At 43.6% G+C, this 23,294-nt stretch overlaps 1 protein-coding gene across 2 annotated transcripts in view; it reads right to left on the minus strand.

Annotated features, from left to right (window-relative positions):
* DNAJC6 (DnaJ heat shock protein family (Hsp40) member C6) overlaps positions 1–23,294 on the minus strand; it is a 90,675-nt gene that overhangs the window by 34,603 nt on the left and 32,778 nt on the right. For both annotated transcript variants that reach the window (XM_084636719.1, XM_084636718.1), the window contains exons 2-4: positions 1,615–1,765; positions 582–631; positions 313–461 (exon numbers count right to left, since the gene is read on the minus strand). In XM_084636719.1, coding sequence (XP_084492845.1) covers positions 313–461; positions 582–631; positions 1,615–1,765 — 350 coding nt within the window. The remainder of the gene's footprint in view (positions 1–312; positions 462–581; positions 632–1,614; positions 1,766–23,294) is intronic.

Consider the following 23,294-nt stretch of genomic DNA (forward strand, 5'->3'; position numbering starts at 1 on the left):
TACAGTCCCTCCCATTGCAAGCTCCAGTGCAGGTACATGCCATAGCACAGAGCCCTCAAGGGCGGCTTTAACTTATGCCAGGGGCTGTTTGAGGCCCTATAGTAGGCCAGAATCCAGGGAGTGAAATGGGCATTTAAAGCCACCTTTGGTCCCCATCTCCCTGAGCCTTCTGTGCTCTGCCTCTTAGGAGGCACAGAACCTGCCCCCTTTGTTTTGTAAGAACTCTGAGTGAGATTGCTTCAGAGACCTCTTGCTGACTGTCCTCCAAAGTTTGTGATCCTGGGCTTTGGTATCCCAGAAGAAAGCACTTACCCGGTTATGAAACTTGGCACTACGATAAGACTTCTGTGACAAATTGAAGACCGTGTAGTGGTCAGGATGTCGTGAATCTAAGAACGTTCGCACATCTTCAATGTGATTCCTGAACCCCAGTTCAACCCCTTCAGCAGGAAAAGACATAACTGTCAAGACCAAACACACACAAGAGTGAGTATGGACCACAACAGGGTTCAGAAGTTGGTTCATAAACACTGAGTACTGCAGACAGCATGATTTCATTTACACACGTGACTGACACTTACCAATGATTCTTGAGGTAACATAAGAAATATCTAGCTCTCCCTTGGCGTAACTAAAGAAAAGAAAGCAGGGAAGACACTTGTTAACATAGACACCTATATACAGAAGCCAAGACAACAATGTTTCTCCACGAAGACTCACTTCAGATTAGGAATGGATAACAAGGGGCGACAAACTACTTAGTAGTACATTTGGAAGTTAAGTCTAAACAAGACAGAATCAGAGAGTTTTAAAATATTGCTTTCCAACAATGGACTAAACAACCCTCTCTTTTTTATATACCCAGCTGTCTTTACACCATTGTCTACTTTTTGTCAAAAAGAACACCCTCCACTTTATCATCAGCTGCCTTGACTCCAATTTCTAATGGAAATTTTTCAGCAACCTGGTCAGTCACTTCCACAGACACCTGAAAGCCACTCCTAAGATCATGAACAATTGCTCTGCCACCTCAGAGTTATCCCAGAATAGACAGTGTGCACCACAAGGCGGCACCAGAGCACAGTGCCTAGTTGAGATGCAGTCAGCTGCAGTGATCAACAGCGTACAACAAGTCAACAAAATTTTCTTAAAAGGTAGTGGTCAAGAATGGATTTAAGGATGGGAACAATAAGGGGGGCTAAATAGGATGGGTGAATCAGTCAGTAGGGAGAATCGGTATTTAAAGACAAAAACGTAGGGTAGAAGTGGGATCGCATAAGGGATATAGAGGTAAGAGTAGTAAAGAGAGACTTGGAGAAGAGAATGGATAGGAAAGGCCCATCCCAATGTTCAGGATCTCTGACATTCATTCATCCCAAGGTTACAAATCTTGCTTTAGTGGCCTTAGCTTCATTTAAACCATATACCCAATTATAAGACCGATTCATTCATAAAAGTCACATCAAACAAATAAAAAAAAAGCTTTCTAGATAACCTGGAAAAAGACCAGTTTCTTTTTCCAATGCCAGTTAAGAACAAAGTTTCCTTCCCACTAACATCCTGGAGCTACAGTTTTTGTTTTACCTGCACTGAGAGGCTTTGGTTGTACTATACCTGGCAACAGATTGCATAACTTTTGAAGAGGTGTCTTTTAGGGTGTCCTTAAGGTTATCCTTCAAGTTGCTGAAGAGTCGCCCTGCTCCTCCTTTCACCATGTCTAGTAAGCCTCCCCCATAGGTGGATTCCATGTCTGGCGATGATGCCCCTTTAAAAAAAAAAAATAAAAGGCTACAGATGTCACTCATTCAGAACAAAGAGCATGCTGCCAACAGGCACTCTGCTTTAGCCTCATGGTAACACAGCCGAGTGCTTTGCTTAAGATCAGGAAACAGGCTACTCTCACTGGTCTCCAGCTAAATATTGATTTTCAGAGTTGTGGAAGCACTCCTGCTGGCCAAGGTGAAGATGTTTAGAAGTTGCTAGCGTTGCGTGCAAGGCATCAGGTTGACAGACTATAGCAGGGGTGGCCAAACTGTGCCTCTTTTGCAGTTACACTGCAGCTCCCGAAGCCTCCCAGAGATCCACCCCACCATTCTCCACCTACCATTTGGGGGAGTGGGAGGGGTAGCTGCTAAGGGCTTCTGCCCTGTGGCAGGGTGGGGCTAGGGGCTTCTGCCAGAGACAACTGCCAACTGTAAAGGGGTGGGAGGGGGGGCACAATTTGAATGTTCAGTCCTCCCAACAGCTTGAGACATACACCCCCAGGCACACTCCCCCTCTTTCCCCCCATGGCCCCTCCCTTCAGCTCCCAGGTGTTAGCTCTGCATGGAGAGGCAGCAGCAAACACCTGTGAGCTGCAGGGAGGGGTCATTAATTTAGCTCCTTGGGGAGAGGCAGCAAGAAAAGTAGTTGAAGCCCTGAGCCCCAGCAGGTGCCACCCGCAGGGCTGAAGTTTGGCCTCCCCTGGTCTATAGAATTGGCACAGTAGGGGCAAGAGCAGAACAAGCTAGGCTACTTTTTGCCTTAACCCAGCCTCAGGATACAAGCAGAATTCAGTTTCCATTAAGGTTGCCCTTCCTATAACTGACTTCTCTACCATGAAATCTCTTTCAGACAGGCTAAAATATTTATTAGACAGCAACTCTTATCACAGCTGACGTGGTCACGAGCCTGAATGCATTTCAGAAGTCACAGGCTCTGTCTCCCAATTATCAATCCCTGAACATCTAGTCTCCTAGGAGAAATACAAACCAATAACTTTCCTATTCTCTGCCTTCCACCCTCCCAATACATGCAACATGCAAGAGGGGAGATAGTCGGCATCCCATTTCACAGACAGGGTATCTTAGGAATGGAGATTGTCATGGGGTTACATGTTCCTGGCAATATACATTGTCAATAGGCAAGACAGGCTTGTCAATTTTACTGAGGGACGGCAAGACCATATTTGTGGGTCTTTTAAGCCATATATGTTTGTTCAGCAGCTTGCATAGTGGGCCCTGGACTAGATTGGGGCATTAATGTAATGTAAACAATAAGAAGAGGCATGTCTTCACAGTTGTGATTTAATGCTGTGATAAAGTGAATGTTCAAGAACAAAACAAGACAGAGTATTAGCATGGTAGGATGCAATGTGTTCTTATACACAGTATGTCCTTCATTGCACAAATAAAATAAGTGATTTGATGTTTATTTTTATTGTAATCCTCAATAATTAAGTTGTGAAAAGCTTTGTTATGGATGCAGAATCTCTGTTAATTTCCAGCTGAGAGTATTGTTCTGGAAGTGACTTCCAATTGTGTTACAGATTGCAGTACACGGGTTCTTTTATTTCATTCTGCAACTGAACTGCAAAGCATCAGTCTAGCAAAAGATTTAAAAATCCTTTGATTATCTATAATTAAGGCTACGTTTTAGTCACAGACAGTAAACAAAAATTCACAGCCAGTGATCTGTCCATGACTAGTATTATATACCCCGACTAAATCTTGGGGAGGAGGGAATAGCCTAAGGGGTGTCGCGGGTGCTGTAGGTGTTGACACAGCCTTGTCGCTAAAAGTTGCTTAGTGTAGACAAGCCCTTAGTGTCCTAACCACTATCTACAAAACTCTGTTCTGTAGATGAAGAAATCATCAATAGAACTTCAGCTGTACTGTACCTACAGTTCAACTTCCATTTAAAAAGAGAAGAGAGCAGAATGTTTGAGGAAGGAATTAAGCAGATTTAAAAAAAAAAAAAAAAAAAAAAAAGCTACCCAACAACTTAGATCCAATTGATAATCTCTGCTAAAACTCCACTTAATTATGGTTTTCAAAACTGTTAATTAGAAGACTAATCAGTAGCCCTGGTGCAGTTCTAATGGAGACAATCAACAACCAAGGATCATAGCTGCGTTTAAGGGCACACCTCTCAATATAAGCTGCTCTCTGAATACTCGAGGGAATGATTCAGAACCTAACATACAGCTCAACAGATGGACACATGCTTGGTAGGGACGCACAGTTTGTGGCATAATGTTCTTTCAGCATTCGAAAGAATCTCTATTTATGGGGGGGAAGAAAACTAGAATACAAGATCATTCATATTTGGCAATAAGCATCCTTCTTAATATGTGAAGACAGCAGGCACATTTTGCAGTGTTGTTTGCACAGACTGTACATTACCAGGGTGGGGAACTAGGCTGCTGCACAAGACCATGAGATTCCTCCCCCCACTCCCCCCAGGAAAGACCAATTGCATTGCAAGTGCCCATTTGTTTGTGCTTTAACAATACTAGAATGATTAATTAAAGCTCATAAACATAGATGTGAAATTCAGTGTTAAAATCTAGTAACATTTTATTCTACAATGTTAGGAGTGTGCAAGTGTATCTTCATAAAAATACACCCCTGCAAGTTAGACTGGTAGGGGTATCGCACCCAGCCTTCAATCCAATATTCTGCACATTTAATCATAGCAATCCAGTTAACTTTGACCTGGTGTTAAATTACTGTCTGGTGATCTTATCCTTGTTTGTGAAGAACCGATTCTTGCAGAGTATGAGATTTTTGTTCTGTATGCAACAGGAAACCTTTACTAATTCAATTATTGGATAGTCACTGAAAAGCTTAAGTATTTTAGAGAGATTGTCACTTTTGACAGCTTCTAGCTCTTTATAATTTGGTCACTATTTGCGATACAAGTTTTAGTCAAGGTATTTTGCAAACCATGACTTTTTACTTTTCCTAATAATGATGAAACTTTTAATAGTGTTTTTAATGCAAGTGTGATGTGAAATGCTAGTGAAACAGAAGCTAACATGCCTCCCCTTTAAAAAAAAAAAATTGCATTAGCAATGACAATTCACACCCCCCCCCCCCATCTTCTCACTTTTAAGATTTCCACATTAGTGGCTCAGACTGGTAAAGTGACAGTTTGGTTCATTTAGTTGACAAGTTCAAACATTCGTCTGTCAGAGAGAGAGAGAAAAAAAAAATCCATTCGTTTTCAACAGGCAAACTCTCATTTTGAAGACACCATGCGCCCATATGACCAGGCATACGTACCAGCTATTCATCATATAGCACTGCTACAGTTATAGGCACCTTACCATATGGGATAGCAGCCACTCCTAGATTCACCTACAAAAAGGGGTGCCGTTGTTCCTTTTAAATTTCTGCTCATTGCATCAGGTGTCTGCTTGGTTCTTGTCCTAGATAATCCCCGTGTGATAACCAACTAAAACGGATAAACCCCCATTCAGATCGCCCTCTCTGCTCCCCCCGAAAAAAGTTTAAGATGTGCTGCTGCTCCTGGCAGTGTCCTTTACAGTCACTTACAATAAGGCAAGGCACTCAGAATGCTATAGAACAGTTAAAGATATGAAAATCAGTGCAAAGTCAAATAAAAGGGAGCCTTCTAAAAAGAGTGGGCGCTCATGCAGGAGTGGACTGACTGCAATTGAAAAGGTGGACAAAGACATTTAAAAAGGGGGAACAGTTCTGCGCCCTGGATGCCTCACAGAAATACAAAACACAACTCCTGGAATACTGGTGCCCATTTTTGGCTGGGATGCTGAAGTTGCATCATACTGGGGAACCAACATAGATCCCTAGCCCAGCGTTTTCTCTTAGATGGCACCAAACTGGTGCCGGGGATCACAGGGAAAGCTCCATGACCCTAAATCAATTCCATCTCACCACTGCAAATATGCTGCTGTGGGTAAAGAGATGGGCAGCGCCTTGAAACTCACCTTCTTGCCTCGCTCCTGATACAGCATCTAAATATAGCTGGCCACAGGAGCCATCTGTGTACAGGATTAAAGGTGCAGGAAGCAGTGCCCTATTCCACGCTTTCTGCTTCTACTCTCACACTATCCCATTTTACTGTGAGAGCAGGTGTCCCAGCCTCCAGATAACACCAATGGACCTCCCCAGGCATCAAGCAGCAGATATCCTTTGGGGAGGGAAGGGACAGGAGGAGCAACAGAGGAGAAGACCAAAGAAGAACAATTAATTCAAAGTGGAAGGAAGACAAGAGGAGACAGAGATTTGAGTCAGAAGGGAAGAAAAGGAACAGACAGAGTGCTATTGAACCACAGCCTGGCATAACGGGATAGACTGGAGGAGCAATGGCCTAATGGATGGAGGCCTGAGCCCTATTCCCAGCTCAGCCACAGATTTCCTCAGTGACTTTGGGCAAGTCATTTAATCTACCCTGTGCCTCAGTTCCCCCATCTGTAAAATGGGGAATACCACCACCTCAGAGGCATGAGGAGGATAAAAGCCATTAATGACCAAGGAGCACTGATGCTACAGTGAGGAGGGCCACCTAAGTACCTAGACAGCGAGGTCTCTCCAACAGCAACACAAGGGTTAGGAACTACTGCCCTTCACTCACCTTTAAACTTCTTCTCTGTCAAGTTTCAATTCCTTTATGATCAGTCTTATCTTGCTTATGCTCCTCTAGAGCCATTTAATTATTGGTCTCTCTCCAGAAGAGGAAGAAGTCTTAAGAGTGACAAACGACAACAGGCCCACAGCAGGTTAGCTAAACCTATTGTGCAAAGGTCCCTGCTAGATCTGGGACTAGAATCAGAGCTGCTGGTTCCAATCCCGTGCACTACATACGAGACTACATCCTCCCTGAACGCTGGGTTCTTAGAGACACTTCTTATACAGTGTGTTTGCAGACAGATACTAGGAGAGTGACCGAGAGGATAGAGAGAGATGAGTTGCCTATATTTTGACAGGAAGCTTCCACAAGCATGTCACCTCAGCCTGTGAGAAACCCAGTGTGCTGGCAGCAACAGGTGCAGGGCTAGGACACTTTCCCATTTCAGTAAGGGCTTTTTCTTATACCTTAGGAAGGAAACAAAAAGCCATTAAGCAAACAAGCATTTAAAATGCACTTTGCAAACTTCCAAGAGCTAGTCTGAATATTAACGTTGATAGGACAGTATTTAACTTGAAGTGGGGGGTGAAGGCAGACATGCAAAGTCAGGAAATTAAGCCAGATAAGACCCTTCATTCAGACAACTCACAAACCAAGGCAAAGGCAAACAGAAGTACACAGAAAGAAAGCAAAGGAATCAGTCTTACTTCAGCTTACCAAGATCATTAGGGTCTTCTCCATAGCACAGCTCCCAGTCCAGGAACATTTTTCTTCCCTGCACTCTTGCACATGCTCTCTGCTCCCTTTTGAGAGAGACTGAATAGTCACCAAGCCTCCAGGGCTAACCCCACCCTGCTCTCTTGCAGATTCCTGCAAGAAGAGCAGACAGCTGTGGTCCTGGTAGCAAGTTAACCCTTTCTCACTCACTTCCTCCAAAGAATCAGGAGTGTTTTCCCTCCTGGTGCAATGTGGTCCATTTCAGAATAGGAGCGGAGGGATCTTTGGGGCTTTATAAAAAGTACATAATACCCATGGATAAGCAATCACTCTCAGGAATAATTTAGTATTAGCAGTATCCAAAGAGGGAGTTACTTTACCAGAAGCACAGACAGTCACCTTAATTGTGTCTTAAATATCATGGCAAAACTTTAACAAAGGAGCTCCCAGGAGTATGCTCCAGTGCCGTATGCTGAGAAAAAATATCTTCCTGTTTCCCCTAGTGGTGGTGACTCCTGTAAATTGATGGCAGAGTATATGTTAAATTTACTGTGGCAATAAAATAGAATATAACTTAAGTCAGAGCAGGAACTACAGATCAGTTCAAATATTAAAAAAATGGAAGATTTCCATTTTCTTCTATATATCAGTGCTGCTTTCATTCTGAAAGTATTAAATGCTCTAATGAATATACAGGGTTCCATGACAGAAGTCTGACACCATACTTAAAGGAGCTCAGCTAGTTCTTCTACTGACTTTGCACAGATACTTCAGTTCCCTGACCATTTCCAAATTTCTGGCTCTTTATGCCACATATTCCCCCAAAGTACTTCACTTTGCAGATCTTGGAATTGTTTTTTCCTTAAATCATTACCATGGCAGCGTCAGGGATGTAATTTCGTTTTGTTTTTAAAACATACAAAAACTTCTATAATTATGATCCAGCACTTTTCTTCAACATTAAGCTACACAACAGCTCTGTGATATAGGCAAAAAGGGGTCTAATCCTGCATTCCCTGAGCCCCCAGAGCTACCAATAAAGCCAGTGAAGTTTCTGAGTGCTTCACTATTATCCCCATTTTTACAGAAGGGGGAAAGTTAAATTATGACTTGTTCAAGGCCAGAGTGTCAATGGAGATTAGAACTGAGGATTTCCTAATTCACTTCTTTCCTTAGACTATGAGTCTTGACGCTATCTTCCATGCTTATCACTTAGTGCCTTTCATCAGAGGATCTCAAGTCATTTTAAAAACATTAATGGAAAGATACAAACCCACACTTAAATTGTGAAGGTGATTGGTATTTCTAAAGGACACTTCTCTGCACAGGTGACTCCTTTCAGCCACTGATAATGGATAATATTAAGAGCTGCAAGTGCTGCATTTGTTAAATATACTTGCAAGAGTAGCCATCAAAATCTAACAAGTGTTAGAGATAATCCTTTACCCATGCCTACTTGTAACTGCAAATTGGAGGTGATCAGTTATATGCTGTGCACCTCCGAGATTCATCTAATTTAAAAGAGACACTTAAAGCACTAAAGTGCATGGTAGTTTTATAAATGGAACTCACTCACATTGATGAAAGTTACCTGCATAAATCTATCAGGCAGCCAGGAAAGATTAGACCCTAGAAAACCTGCTTCTAAAGAATTAGAAAATTTGAAAGAAGAAATATTTAAGCTATAGCTTTTGCTCATTTGATCCAGCTGCCCTTTTAATTTTTGTGTTAGATTTTCAGTATTGTTAGATTCCCTAGAATCCTTCAAGTACAGGTTTACAAAAATTAAAACATGTATTGCTATTATAAAGCAATACCTGAGGTGCTCAGTCCCTCTCAGAAACATAGCCCATGAGCAAGATGTGCTCTGACAGAGTAGATCAGCAGAACTCAGTAATCAACTCCAAAGGTTTCATTCCTGTAGTTCTAGTAAATATCAAGACTTGCAAAGTGAACTTTGAAAATTGTACAACTTTTGCAGCTCTGTGATGTAGCAGCTTAGCAACGTTGCAGGGGCAGTCAGCTAACAAGCCAACAGCCTGTGGTTGCTCTGCCGTGACTGTATACAGCAGAAGAAAGAGGTTTGTTGCACGGTGGTCTAGTGCAGTGTTTCCCAAAGTAAAGTAGAGAGTGTACCCCTGACCCCCACCCTGGAGTGGAGGTGGAGGGGAGGGCACAGAGATGTCTCAATTGTTCTCCAGAGACTCAGCTTTCTTTAGAAAGAGTCTCTAGTTATTAAGGTTGCAAAGAAAACCTCAAAAAAGTGACCTGAGTGGAAGTAATGCAGTGATGTCCACTCGGGTCTGCAGACAGGCTGAGAAACAATTGTGCTGCAGTGTGACCTGCCTCATTTTTCCCCATGCGCGCTAACTCAAATGCCGATGATACTGTACAATGTAAACACTGTTGATGTTCCATTGCTGGTCTAGGAATGCAAGAAGATCTACACAATCTACACTGAGGGATCCCTCCTTTTGGGTAGGCCTTTACAGCACAAGCGGGAGCGCAACTGGTTACATTCTCCTGAAGTGGGGCTCCACTTTCAAAATTTTGAGAAATACTGGTTGAGTGGATAATGCATTGGATTTGGAGTCAGGAGACCTGGAGGTCTATATCCAGCTCTCCCACTGATCTGCCATGTGACCTTGGGCAAGTCACGATCTGTGACAACTCTCTGCCTCTCACCCTTTGTTTTCTCCATTTTGGTTGTAATCCCTTTGGGACAGGGATACAGTATTTGTTTTTACAATGGCTAGCATGATGAGTTCCAGTCTTGGTGGGGCATCTAGGTCCTACTGTAACACAAATAGGTAAAAAGAACGAGTACTTGTGGCACCTTAAAGGTAAACAAATTTATTTGAGCATAAGCTTTCATGGGCTAAAACCCACTTCACTGAATGCATGGAGTGGAAAATACAGTAGGAAGATATAGATATATGTATCTACACAGAGAGCATGAAAAAATGGGTGTTGCCATACCAACTATAACAAGAGTAATCAGTTAAGGTGGGCTATTAGCAGCAGGAGAAAAAAAACCTTTTGTAGTGATAATCAGGACGGCCCATTTCCAACAGTTGACAAGAAGATGCGAGTAATAGTAGGGGGAAAAAATAAGCATGGGGAAATAGTTTTACTTTGTGTAATAGGTAAGGGAATACAGCCTTTGACGAAGCACAATTGTTGTTAATTTTGATCAGAGAGAGGGTTCTAACTGAAAGTTTTGATTAGCTGCAAAGTAAATGACTTTTCTGGGTACTGTTCTAGAGAAAGAGTTATAAAAGGCAGTGACTTATCATATTTCTTGGCATTAACACTTGTTTATGAAGTTACAGTCTACATCTATCAAAGCACAGATGCATTCTCTCAGACATTCATCTAGAAAATAACCAGTATATTGCTGGAGCATAGTTCTATGTAAAATGGCCATACATTAAGATCATCACCCAACTATTCCTTTATCAGTAAACATTCACACTTTTTTGAAGGTTGCAAGTGAGACAATTCTCTAGGACAGTGGTTTTCAACCAGTGGTCTGCAGACCTCTGGGGGTCCACAGATTGTGTGTCAGATTTCCAAAGGGGAAATCTGCACCTCTATTTGACATTTTTTAGGGGTCAGCAAATGAAAACAAGCTGAAAAACCACTGCTGTAGGAAGCTGGTAACATAACCAATTTACCTCTATGCTACACCCCATTCTCTCCTCCCTCTCAAACCCAAAGTCAGGAATAAACAAGGAAAAAGACTTATCTGACTTGTCTGATCATGTCCATTTCCCTTCATAATGCAGAATGAGAGTCCACCAAGTCAATGACAAGTCGGTGATTACAAATATAAGAATTGCCATTCTGGGTCACCCCAGTATCCCGTTTCCAACAATGACCAGTACCAGAGCTTCAGGGGAAATGTACAGAACAGGGCAGTTTGAGTGATCCACCCCATCTTCCCCGAGGGGCTTCTGGCAGCCAGAGGTGTAGGGTCACCCCAAGCATGGGGTTGCATCCTTGCCAATCTTGGCTAATAACCATTGATGGATCTATCCTCCATAAACTTATCTAGTTCTATTCTGAACCCATTTATACTTCTGTCCATCACAACATACCATGGCAATGAGTTCCAAAAGCTAATTGTGCATTGTGTGAAAAAGTACTTCCTCATGTTTGTATTAAAACTGCTGCCGATTAATTTCATCAGGTGATCCCTAGTTTTTGTATTGTAAATAATACTTCTCTATTCACTTTTTCCACACCAATCATGATTTTATAGCCCTCTATCGTATCCCCCCTTAGTCATCTCTTTTCTAAGCTGAACAGCCCTAATCTTTGTAGTCTCTCCTCATATGGAAGCCATTTCATACCCTTGATCATCTTTGTTGCCCTTCTTTGAACTTTTTCCAGTTCTATTATATCCTTTGAGATGGGACAATCAGAACTGGAGAGAGTAGTCAAGGTGTGGGCACAGCACATCCTGATATTAAACAGAAATTATATTTGATCTTAGATGAAAGTGTGTGGGAGGAGGTTGGGGGAGAAATAAAGGATGTGCAGGCACAATCTAAAAATGGATCCCTAATCACAATTTTGTCTTAAATTCCTACACGATGGTGGTTTATAATTAATATATGATGGCACCAGCACCCCCTAAGCATGTTAGTTTTATTGTGGTAAGTCATTTATACTTATTCCTGCTAACTTAGTCCTTCAAAAAAGGTTAATTACACATCAAAGCACCAGCCTGTGAGTATTACATATTAGGCATCAGTAGAGTGCTGATTCTGGTATGTATATGCTCACGACTGAACCTTCAGCTTCTGAAAAGCTAGTGTGAAGTAATGTTTTCTTCACTGGACCAAGGACTAAAATTGTATTTTTTCATGCTTTTAGCCTCAGTCAATAAGCATATAATGGTTTCCGATACATTTTAGCTGTTAAATAAATTTAAAACACAAAATAAATTTGGATATCCCAAAATACACAGAGCGACAGCAGTGTATAAATTCTATAGTCACCATGACATGGGTGAGATGAGATTTGAGGTGGTGGAAAGAATTGCAAACTACTGAGGCAAATTCAAGGGACAACTCAGAGCAAAGATATTGCAGGTAAAATAAAAGAATTTGTAATTGAAATTAGATTCCTCATTGGCAACAAGACGACACAAACTGAAGAAAAGCTAAAATTACATATATATTTAAGAGGGGATCAAGGAGTGATAGCGCATACCTGTATATCTAAGCTTAGATGAGGAAAGTTTCTGTAGTCACTGATTAGAGACAAAACAAAATATCTGGAAAAGTACAGACTGGGAAAAGACAGCATGGATTAATAAGAAATCATGACTACATCTGATAAGATCCCCACAGTGACAATAAAACACAGGAGTAAAGCAGTAGACACTTCACTGAGATTTCAAGAAAGTTTTTAATGTTATGCTGTACAGATAACTAGCAAGGTTTATAAAATGTACTGAAAATCCAAATTTAAAACAAGGTCTTTGTAACAGGTTAGTGCTCACTGGGTACAACTTGGGTAAGACTAGGCACATGGCAACATGGCAGAGAACTTTGTTACATCCACTTTTCACGCATACTTTACATCACCAGGTGTAAAGATGTCACACAGTATACATCTGCTGTATTGACTCCCTGAGAAGGGAGACTGGAGCATCTGCGTGCGTGTCAGGAATGAGGCCCTGCAGCTGCATCTGTCCATTCATCAGGCAGTCAATGAGCACAGTTGGGCGACAGCAGAACAACCTGATTGGCTAAGGCAGTCAGGTGGCTTGCTCTTCAGCAAAGCAGTGGCACAGGATCAGGGCTACTCCATGCACACACCTGTGAATTCTCTGCCTCCCTATGCTCATCTCATCCCAACCCCTGCTCCTGCCTAGATGTGCCCTGCACCCAATCACACTCCAGTCCTGCCTTTGCTGTCTCCAGATAATCTGATTCTACCCTTCAGCTTTGATGCCTGGTGCTGACTCGGTCTCAAACCTTGCCTCTGGCATTTGGACTCTGACCACTAGGCCTGACAATGAGACAAAGTACCTTAGACATGGACAAATGAAAACTTAAACACTAGGTAAAAAAAGACCAGAATTCAGACACTAACTCAAGAAAGGGAATGGGGCAGGGAAGATGCCACCAAGCAGGAACTTGAAGTTCAATTTTAATATTAGCCAATGGTTAAGAAAATCAAGTATACACTGAGATGTATAGAGATGATTAGATCACAAATCCCATGAGATTATAACAGTGTTAAAACAGCTGGCACTCCTTCATCTGGAGAATTGTGCACCGTTTGGCCATTTTACAATAATCATCTTGAAGACAGCAAAGTTTAAAGACAGAAGAATAAAGGGTCTTGAGTATAGGGGGAAGCTAAATTCATTAGAAGAGGGTTGATAGTACAGGGTAATGATTGAGGTGCACGCAGCTCACCAACTACTGAATGGAAAGGAAATGCTCCTTCACTAAGCTGTTAAAGAGTCTTCAGCTATCCCTCAATGCCTCATTGTCAGGAGACTGGGTCACAGGTGGCCAAGAGGGTTTTTAAGTGGCTGAGGAGCCCAATTCTTGCCCTGCAGATTTTCCCACAGAGGACAGGGTCAGGAACATAAAAAAAGATACAGAATAATTTTTTTCTAAGTAGGTAATTAGTATAAGAAACAGACAAAGTGGCAGTAATAGAAACTGCATAAAGAATGCTAGACGGGAGGGTGACACACTACAGGATACAAACACTGGCTGAGAAGGTCGAGGGGTCAGTATGAGCTGCAGGCTCTTCTGTAATGTGATGAATGTACCCAATCTGTATAACTGTCTATGAGTGTATTTGAAAGTTTTATAATTAAATGTGTACCTGGCTAAAGAGAATAATCATGAACGGTTATTGTAGGAGGTCTGATGGGATTCACGGACGTCAATGAGAAACTGAATTCTAGCAACATGCTACTGTTCGCATATGTTAAGGCTGCCTCCAACGTACACTACCCCATTTTACTGAAGAACAGCATTTTAAGCCCTTCCTACACTCTTAAGGCCTGAATTCCTCTCTTTTCCTGAATGTACAACCACATTCTTCCTCTATTTCAGATTCACAGCCTTTCAGCAACTGAAGCATACCGGTGTCATAGAATCATAGGACTGGAAGGGACCTTGAGAGGTCATCTAGTCCAGTCTTCTGCATACATGGCAGGACTAAGTATTATCTAGACCATTCCTGACAGGTGTTTGTCTAGCTTGCTCTTAAAAATTTCCAATGATGGAGATTCCACAACCTCCCGAGGCAATTTATTCTAGTGCTTAACCACTCTGACAGGGAGTTTTTCCTAATGTCCAACCTAAACCGCCCTTGCTGCAATTTAAGCACATTGCTAATTTACATGACAAATGTGTGGGTCTATCATGTAGCACCACACTGGCGATTCAGCCCTTAACTACCGCACACTGAAGCGGGAAGGTGTTTGCTGCATTGTGCTAAGTTTTAACCAGGTCAGCGGATTTCCCTCTGTGTTTTAGCCAGTGATGTGGCCTGTAAGTAACACTACACATACTTCAGTTACAGTGAAGCCACCCACATATACAAACACATACACACAATCTATTTCATGCAATATAGCCAAGATTCCAAATTGGTTTGGAAGCAGCAAACTGAAGGGGTGTAGGCACAGTACTCACCAGGCTAGGTCTCTGGTAGGGCAGCTCTCAAGTTAGGCCATGTCTACACTTGCACACTTCCCTGGCTACTTTTCCATGTACTGCTAGCCCGTGTATTTTGTGCCTGCACCAAGTGTCCACGTACGCTGTGCTGGGGCACAAGTATAGACTGGGTACAGGCATATTCCCACATACACATTGCTCCTTTTCAGGACCTGATGATAGCATCACCATTTCAGGGACAGTGTCCCAGAATCCTCTGCATCACTGGAGACACTCTGGGAACTGCCTTGCTGTGTGTTGCTGGTACTGTATGCCACCTTCACACATTTTGCAACGGCAGCTCCCAGTTCTCTCTCCCCTCTGCCAAACCGCATTGGAAGACATCAAGCAAGTCCAGAATTATGTCATTCTGCTACTGCTCGTGGGACAAATGTTCATGTGGTCCAGTACTGGCTGCTGGATGGAATGGGTCTAGAAATATTTGAGATGCCAAAAACGCCTGACCAAGGGGCTGAATGATAATCCACTGCAGTCCCACAGAACAGATATCTTCAATGCTGGGATTGCAATAGTATGCCCATAGGTGGACCGCTGTTTCTGGTCCTGAAGAACCAGCACAGTGTGGTGGGACCACATTATCTTGGAGTCCTGGGATGATGACCGGTAGCTGCGTAACTTCCAAATGAGAAAACAGACCTTCACGGAGCTGTGCAAGCAGCCTGCACCAACACTCCAGTGCAAGCCCACTCATTCTTGGAAATGCATACCACTCCAGAAGCAGGTAGTGACTGCCCCTCGGAAGCTGGCAACACCTGACAGCTACCGGTCAGTTCCAAACCATTTTGGGGCTGGGAAGTCAACTGTTGGGATGGTGGATGTGCAGGCTGGCTATATTGTCCATACTGTAATCTATCCACAGGTGGTTACCATAACTGAAGTCCCTGAATTATAGTGGGATTTCTGAGGATGGGTGGGAGGGCAGTTCTGAACCATGCAGGGGGCAATCCCAGTACTTTGCCCCCTGAAGGGAGCCGGTGAATATGTGAACCAAAAATGTTACTGTGCATTTCTTCTCCAAGGCTTAGTGGGCCTCGGGTTAGTTCATGAACACCAGTGCTGGACACCTGTGAAAGGTCCATGATGCCAGGAGCTCAGGATTGTATTGAGGGGGGAAAAGGAACTTCATTGCCCAGAAACTATGTGGTTATATGTAGTGTTTCTGTGCCAACAGTTATTTTGGGAGACCCCACATACCCAGTCCTAACATGGCTCATGCAGCTGTATCCCAACATCACCAACCTAAGAAAAAGGGACTTGAACTACCGACTGAGTAGCTGCAGAATTGTGTTGGAGTGCACCTTTGGGCATCTGCAAGCTCATTGGCGAAGCCTGCAGATGCACGTGAATGCCATTGTAGCCAGCACAGTTCACATTATCATGGCATGCCAGGGCTTGCATAACACTTGCAATGCTAAAGGGGAATACTTCCAGAGCAAGTGGGCACAGGACAGATCTGGTTTTCAAAATCTATAGTCAGCTGGATCCCTCCCTCGTGCACACTGCTCCTGGTTCCTGGAAATTCATGATGCTATTTGCTCACACATTGTGGATCAGTGTGCAGCCAGAGTGTGACGCGATGGTGCTGCTGGAAAAACCCAATCAAACATTGCTACATAATGGTGTTGTGATAAACCTCAGTGGGTTTTGATCCCCTGCAGATGACGTTAATGTACTAACTGAAAGCAGGTAATTGGGCGGGGGGCCTGCAAGGTTAACACCTTTGGCGGGGTTTTGTGCCATGGAGAGTATATATGTACTTTCATGCCATCATTGAGCAATGGTTTTTGTTATAGGGTAACAGCTCTGTTTCAGGGTGCTTTATGGGGAGCACTGAAGCATTGTTAAAGTTATTTAAAAACAGTTCTGCAAGGTTTGCAGAGGGGCTTCACACATTCCTTCCTCTCAGTGTTTTCTGATACCGCTGCTCATAGCGCTTATCCTAGAATCACAGAACTGTAGGACTCAAAGCAACCTCAACAGGTCATCTAGTCTAGCCTCCTGCACTGAGGCAGGACTCAGAGTTATCTATACACCCTTGGCAGGTGTTTGTCTAACCTGTTCTTTAAAACCTCCAATGACGGAGATCCCACAACCTGCAAAGGTAATTTGCTCTATTGCTTGACTACTGTTACAATTAGGACATTTCCTATCCTGTCCTCAGTGATTAAGGACAACAGTTTATCACCCTCTTCCTTATAACCACCTTTTACATACTTATGTAGACTTATGTCCCGCCACAGGTTTTTCTTCTCCAGACGAAACATACCCATTTTTTTCAATCTTTCTTCATAAGTCATGTTTTCCAGACGTTGAATCATTTTTGTTGCTCTTCTCTGGACTTTCTCCAATTTTTCCACATCTTTCCTGAAGCATGATCCTGAGATTTGGACATAAGACTCCAGCTGAGGCCATATCAGTGCTGAGCAGAGTGGAAGAATTACTTCTTGCTTACGACACTCCGGCCAATACTTCCCAGAATGATGGGTGGTTGATTTTGTTTGTTTGTTTTTTGTCACTGTTTTTTTGCAACAGTATTACATTGCTAACTCATTTAGTTTGTGATCCACTATAAACCACAGATCCTTTGCTGCCATACTGCTCCCTAGGCAGTAATTTCCCATTTTTTATTTGCGCAATTGATTACTGCTTCCTAAGTGTAGTACTTTGCATTTATCCTTATTGAATTTCATCCTATTTATTTCAGACCATTTCTCCAGTTTGTTAAGGTCTTTTGAATTCTAATCCTGTCCTCCAAAGTGCTTGCATCCCCTCCCAGCTTGGTATCAACTGCAAATTTTATAAGTGTACACTCTATGCCTGGGGTGGCCAAACTGTGGCTCACAAGCCACATGCAGCTCTTTTACCATTAAAGTGCCTACCAGACTGAGTGGGGGGTGCTTGGGACCTCCGCCTTGCAGTGGGCTGGTAGGGTAGGAGCTTCTGTCCAGAGGGGAGGAAGGTCTCAGGCCTTCAGCCCTACAGATGCACCTGCCAGGACTCAGGACTTCAGCAGGAGTGGGGCTGAAGCCCTGAGCCTTGGCTCCTGGCAGACGTGCTCTGGCTCTCAAACTTCTGAAGATTGTTGTATGTGGCTTGGAAGGCCAGTGACCTTGGCCATGTGTACTCTATGCCAAAATCCAAATAATTTATGAAAATACTGAACAGAATGAGACCAAGACATATCCCTGCAGGGACAAATCCCAACTCAATATGCCCTTCCAGCTTGATTATGAACCATTTATAACTACTCTAAGTATGCTTTCCCAATCAGGTGCACACCACCTTACACTAGGTTAGTCTAAGCTATATTTCTCTAGTTTGTTTATGAGACGGTATCAAAAGCCTTATTAAAGTTGAGATATATCACATCTACTGCTTCCCCTCTATCTACAAGGCTTATTACCAGGGCTTAAATTTTCACAGATTATTTCCAGAAGCTGCCCATGCTTCCCCCCATTCAGGGCTTGGGGCTTCAGCTTTGTGGGGGGTGTGCCAGGTTTGGGGCTTCAGCCCTGGAAAATATTTACCGGAGCTCTACTCCAGACAGCTCTGGCTGAATTTAAGTTCTGCTTGTTACATTGTCAAAGAAGAATATTAGGTTGGTTTGACATGATCTGTTCTTGACAAATCCATGTTGACCTTATTTTCTTCTAGGTGCTTACAAATTTGATTGCCTAATTATTTGTTCCATTATGTTTCCGGGTACCAAAATTAAGCTGGCTGGTGTATAATTCCCTGGGTTGTCCTCATTTCCCTTTTTATAAATAGGTATTATATATGCCCTTTTCTAGTCCTGGGGGATCTCTCCTGAGTAGATCCCAAAGACATTTCTTTACAAAGGATGTCAGTGTCATTATTCCCACTTTACAGATGGGGAAACTAACTATATGGCGTCATGACCCACAGGTCTCAAATCTGGTTTGTGGGAGCAGCCATGCTCCAACCCTCCACCTGGCAGCCTAGAAGATCTCTCAGGACCTGGTCTCAGGACCGTGGTCTTGAGCCCAGTATCATTAGTCTCTTGGGAATAAGCCTCAGCCATCACACCACACCAATTCATGGCCTGATGGGGGAGGAATAGGTGCAGATCATTGTGCAGGGGGACAAACAGGGATGTCTCCTGCATGGGCTTGGGGGCCACACTCAGGCTGGGTGACAAAGACTGGATTGGGCTCCTCATTCCCTTCTTTAATGCTTGGGGAGCGGGGGTGGGGCGGTTCCCCTGAGAGGTGCCAGCAGAAGATGTGCTGGGTGTCCAGCATGCTCTTCCCTGGCAGCAATGGTCAGATTCACTGCCTCAGCAGCAGTAGCCTGGGTGGCTGGGGGAGGAAGAGGAGTAGCAGGAGCAGGAGGTGCTGGCTATTCTGGAGAGGAGCAGAGGCCATGGCATCGAGCAGGCAGGCCCCGAGTGGTATGAGTTGTACCAGTGACTGCATGTGTGCATGGTCCCATTCCATCTGGGCATACTCTGCTCCGTGAATCAGTTCATCAGTGCCTCCTCCTGCTTAAGAGCCCAATTCTCCCTTGCCCTAAGGAATTCAAACTGCTCCTGACTCCTGCTGTCAACACCAATCCACAAGTCCCCCAGAGTCCTCCTCCATCTGCTATCTCTACTGCTGCCCTCCCAGCAGAATGGTTTCCCTATTAGAGGGGGAATGTCCTGGTAAGTCAAAGAGAAAGCTAGCATTATATTTCATTTCTCCTTTGGAGGAACCTAAGCAATTCCATCACATAACATAACAGTGCTGCCGACGGCTACAATATTGATGCCTTTTAGCATCCCAGGAATGCAACTGCTACAGTCTCCTTCCTTCAGACTATTTTTGCAGCCCGTGTCGAAGGAGCTGAGGGCAAAGTGGTAAAATACCAGCAGTACTGTTAATAAAATGTTCCATGGTTTACAGTGCATCATGGGAATGGTTGAGGAGGAGTTTGGTTCCTTTCAGGGATTACATTACTGGTTACCTATTTCTTCTTTAAAGGCTGGCCATCATTTGGAGAACATAGCAGTGTTCATGGAATGGAATGGAATGGAATGGAATGAAGAAGTGACTTTCCAGTGCAGTGGAGGTCACCCGGCCACCTCTGCCAGAGCGATGTTTCTGCTAATGCTCACCCCTCTACATATTGCTGAGTGGAGGGGTTGAGTGAGCTATGAAGGTAGTCCAGGCCCATTTGCCCTGCCCTTAAAATTGAAGAGACAGCTTGAATTTTTGCCACACTAAATTTGCTGAATTATGTGAGAGCACTAGGAGGGAATTTAAGAGGAAACTGATCGTATTCTAAACAAGCAGACAGAGTTCCCATGGAAAAGGGCAAGAGAAAAACTTCCACCTAACCCTTTGTCTTGCCAGAAAGTCCAGCCCAAGTCCAGCACACCACTTTGAATGGGACAGGAAAGCAGTCAAACCTCAAGTGTATTTTCTTCCCAGAACTTTTGCATTAACCCTGCAAGCAAGTCGCCTCTCCACTCCTAAGAGACTAGACCTTGTGTTTGTGCAAGTGCTGGAGGGATGCTTCACCTACGCTCACACTCCACAGCTTCTGCAGGGTGGCTCAGCACAGGGAGAGGATAGACACCAGGGAGGGAGTGGGAATGGTAATAACCATTTGAAATGGTCATAGTGGGATTGGACTGCTCTGATGTTCCTTGGACAACTATATGTTTCCCTTTCAGGACCTAGACAGCCCCACACACAAGCAAGCAAAAACCCTGCTTCATGCAGCTCCTATACAGAAGGGGCAAGAAAAATGGTCGTGGGGTGTTTACACAACCGTCAGTGTCATGAAACTGTTCTTTCTTTACTGCTCCTTAGGAATCTGTTATAGCTTCCATTGAGTGCTTTACTGGGCTTCATGGGATTCTGAGCAAGTCGTTGGTTTACAGCCTTGTTTTGCTTTGGGACCACAAGGAGCTGGGGGTAGGAAGCAGCTTCAGGTATGTATTACCAGAGCAGGGGGATAGTTCCAGGGAGTGTGAAGGTGCATTGTAACTAACCAGCCTCATGTGCTGTTTCCTGCAGAGGCTCTGGTTTCTCTTGGCAGGGGAAGCTTCCTCAGTTAACCTGGTAGAAACGCAGAATCACATGCTCCTCTTCCTCCAGGGTCCCCACTGCCTCCTCACTGTGCCCCTTAATGGCATCTGGTCATACAATAAGGCCAGTGGAATTGAGGAGAGGGTCATGAGTCTCACTTAAGGTCCATACTTGCAGTCCTGGAGGGTGCCTGGTCCAGCTCATCGTAGCATGGGCATGTGCTAGGTCCTCTCCTGGAGTGATCGTTGAGTCCTTCACTCTCCACTACAAGAGCCACGGGTGCTTCATGTGCAATGGGCTGGAGTCTAGTGAATCTTGTCTCCTCCAGACTTCATGAAAGGCCCTGTTAGAGGAGTATGTTCCTGCTGATCCAAGCGAAACTGTGGAGGACGGTGTACTCCGAGCACACACTGATCAAAACCCACGTGTGTTCCAGAGACCAGAGGCAGCTCTTGGAACATGATCTGTGGTCACCTGTCCTCAGCCACAGAGTTCATGGGAGAACTGATCTGAAGTGCTCAGCACAGGTTGCTATACCCCGGCAATGGAAAGTCGGGGGGCGGGTCAAGTCTGAGTCCTTTATGCCTTTAGGTAAGGGTCAGGCAGTATGTAAAGGGATGAATGCATTGTGGGAATAGCCCTGGAGGACTATCGATACCCATGACCTGGCACACACCCACTGGCCATTTCGGCACTGCACTACAGGGCTAATATGGGGCCATGCCACAACAGAGGCATGTACCTACTCAATCCCTCATACATGTAGCTTTCGTTCTGTGTGCTATCATTCAGCAACATGCTTCAAGATTTCGGATATGGGCAACAGGGAGGTTGTGACACATCAAGGCACGTGTAATGGTGTAAAGTCACAAGTGCAGGTGTAGCCTTCCAGGACGTGTGCCAAGCTTATCTACTCTTCCACACACTTCGCACCTTTTACGGTTCCTATTTTTAGAACCTTTCCCCATACACACACTTCCAAAAAGGGAGATTCACCTATCTCTCATTTTCAAAAAAGAGGCATTTCTTTACGTCCTGTGTGAATTATATAGAGTCACAGAAATGCAGGGCTGTAAGGACTTCTGGAGGTCACCCAGTCCATCCCCCCCACACTGAGGTGGGATTAGACTATCCCTGACAAATGTTAGTTTAAAAAAACTAAAGTCAGGGATCACCCAGCCTCCAGGAATGCTGATCACTCAAATGAGGCAGTATTAATAAGCAACTTGCAAACCCATCCCTAGCATTTACATCAATTTAAATATTTTGTCCAAATACTGATTTTACTAAACTTGTAACTTCCAGGAAATAAGTTGTCGTCATGTTGTTTTGGCTACAACTTTTATCTGGAGTTCTGTACACATCAGGCACAAACTGCCTCTGGACTTCATATATGTCCCAAATGGTTTCAATGACTGCAAAGGCAAGTTCCTGGACAGTCTACTTTTACAAATAATGTAGCTCCTTTAGAAAAGTTGTTGGGCCTTATTCTCTCCTGTAGGGGCATGAGTGACTTTGCCTGAAAGGGAGAATAGGCTGCCTCACAGGGGTGTTGTGCAGATAAATGCATTAAAAGATTGCAAGGCACTTAGATATTAAGGTAATGGGGGCTATGTAAGTAACTAAAATAGAGCTCTTGAATATAGTAACACATGATTCTGTGCATAAGAAGTTGAAGTATTGGCCATGGTGGCCACGTATAAATTGAAAGGTGCAGAGCATTGTTGCAGGTTCTTGCCATGCAGGACAATGCACTGTAATAGAGACTACCAGAGAAATCTTCAATACTTGCAGGAATGAGCTTTGTTTATTATGCAGTCACTGCTAATGTACAGAAAGGCTACGTCCACTCCTAGACAGTACGTCCTAGTGGCTAGTGCAATGGACTGGGAGTCAGGTTCTAGTGCTGGCATTGCTAGTGATCTACTAGATGACCTTTAGCAAGTCACTTTCCCTTCTCTGTGCCTCAGTATCCCCACCTGTAAAATGGGGATAATGATACTGACCTCCTTTGTAAGGCACTTGGAAATCTACCAATGAAAAGTGCTACATGTGAATATTCTAGCAATTAAATTTAGCAAATGTAATTTTTCTTCAGTTTCTTTCAATTTCAAGTCATCATCCCCCGCCAGCTCATGTAAACATACAGCATTATAAATTTCATGGATAATCCTTACATTTGTATACTAATTTATAAAAGCAACACAAAATGACCATATAAGTAATTTTTTTTTCTAAGTAAAGCCTTAAGGTTTTATAATCAGACTGCCTTCATATAAACTTCATGACATTTTTGAGAACTCTAGGAAATATTACTGCTGTTTCTTCAGAACTTTACAAGTTTTCCTCGTTATCTAAACAATATTCTTTCACAACAACAAGCAGATATTTTAAGGGAGAAGTACAAAATAGCCCAGTGTTACAAGTACCCTGAGCAAAACATCTGCATTGT

This window comes from Lepidochelys olivacea, assembly GCF_965140295.1.
Source record: "Lepidochelys olivacea isolate rLepOli2 genome assembly, chromosome: 8".
Lineage (NCBI taxonomy): Eukaryota > Metazoa > Chordata > Testudines > Cheloniidae > Lepidochelys > Lepidochelys olivacea.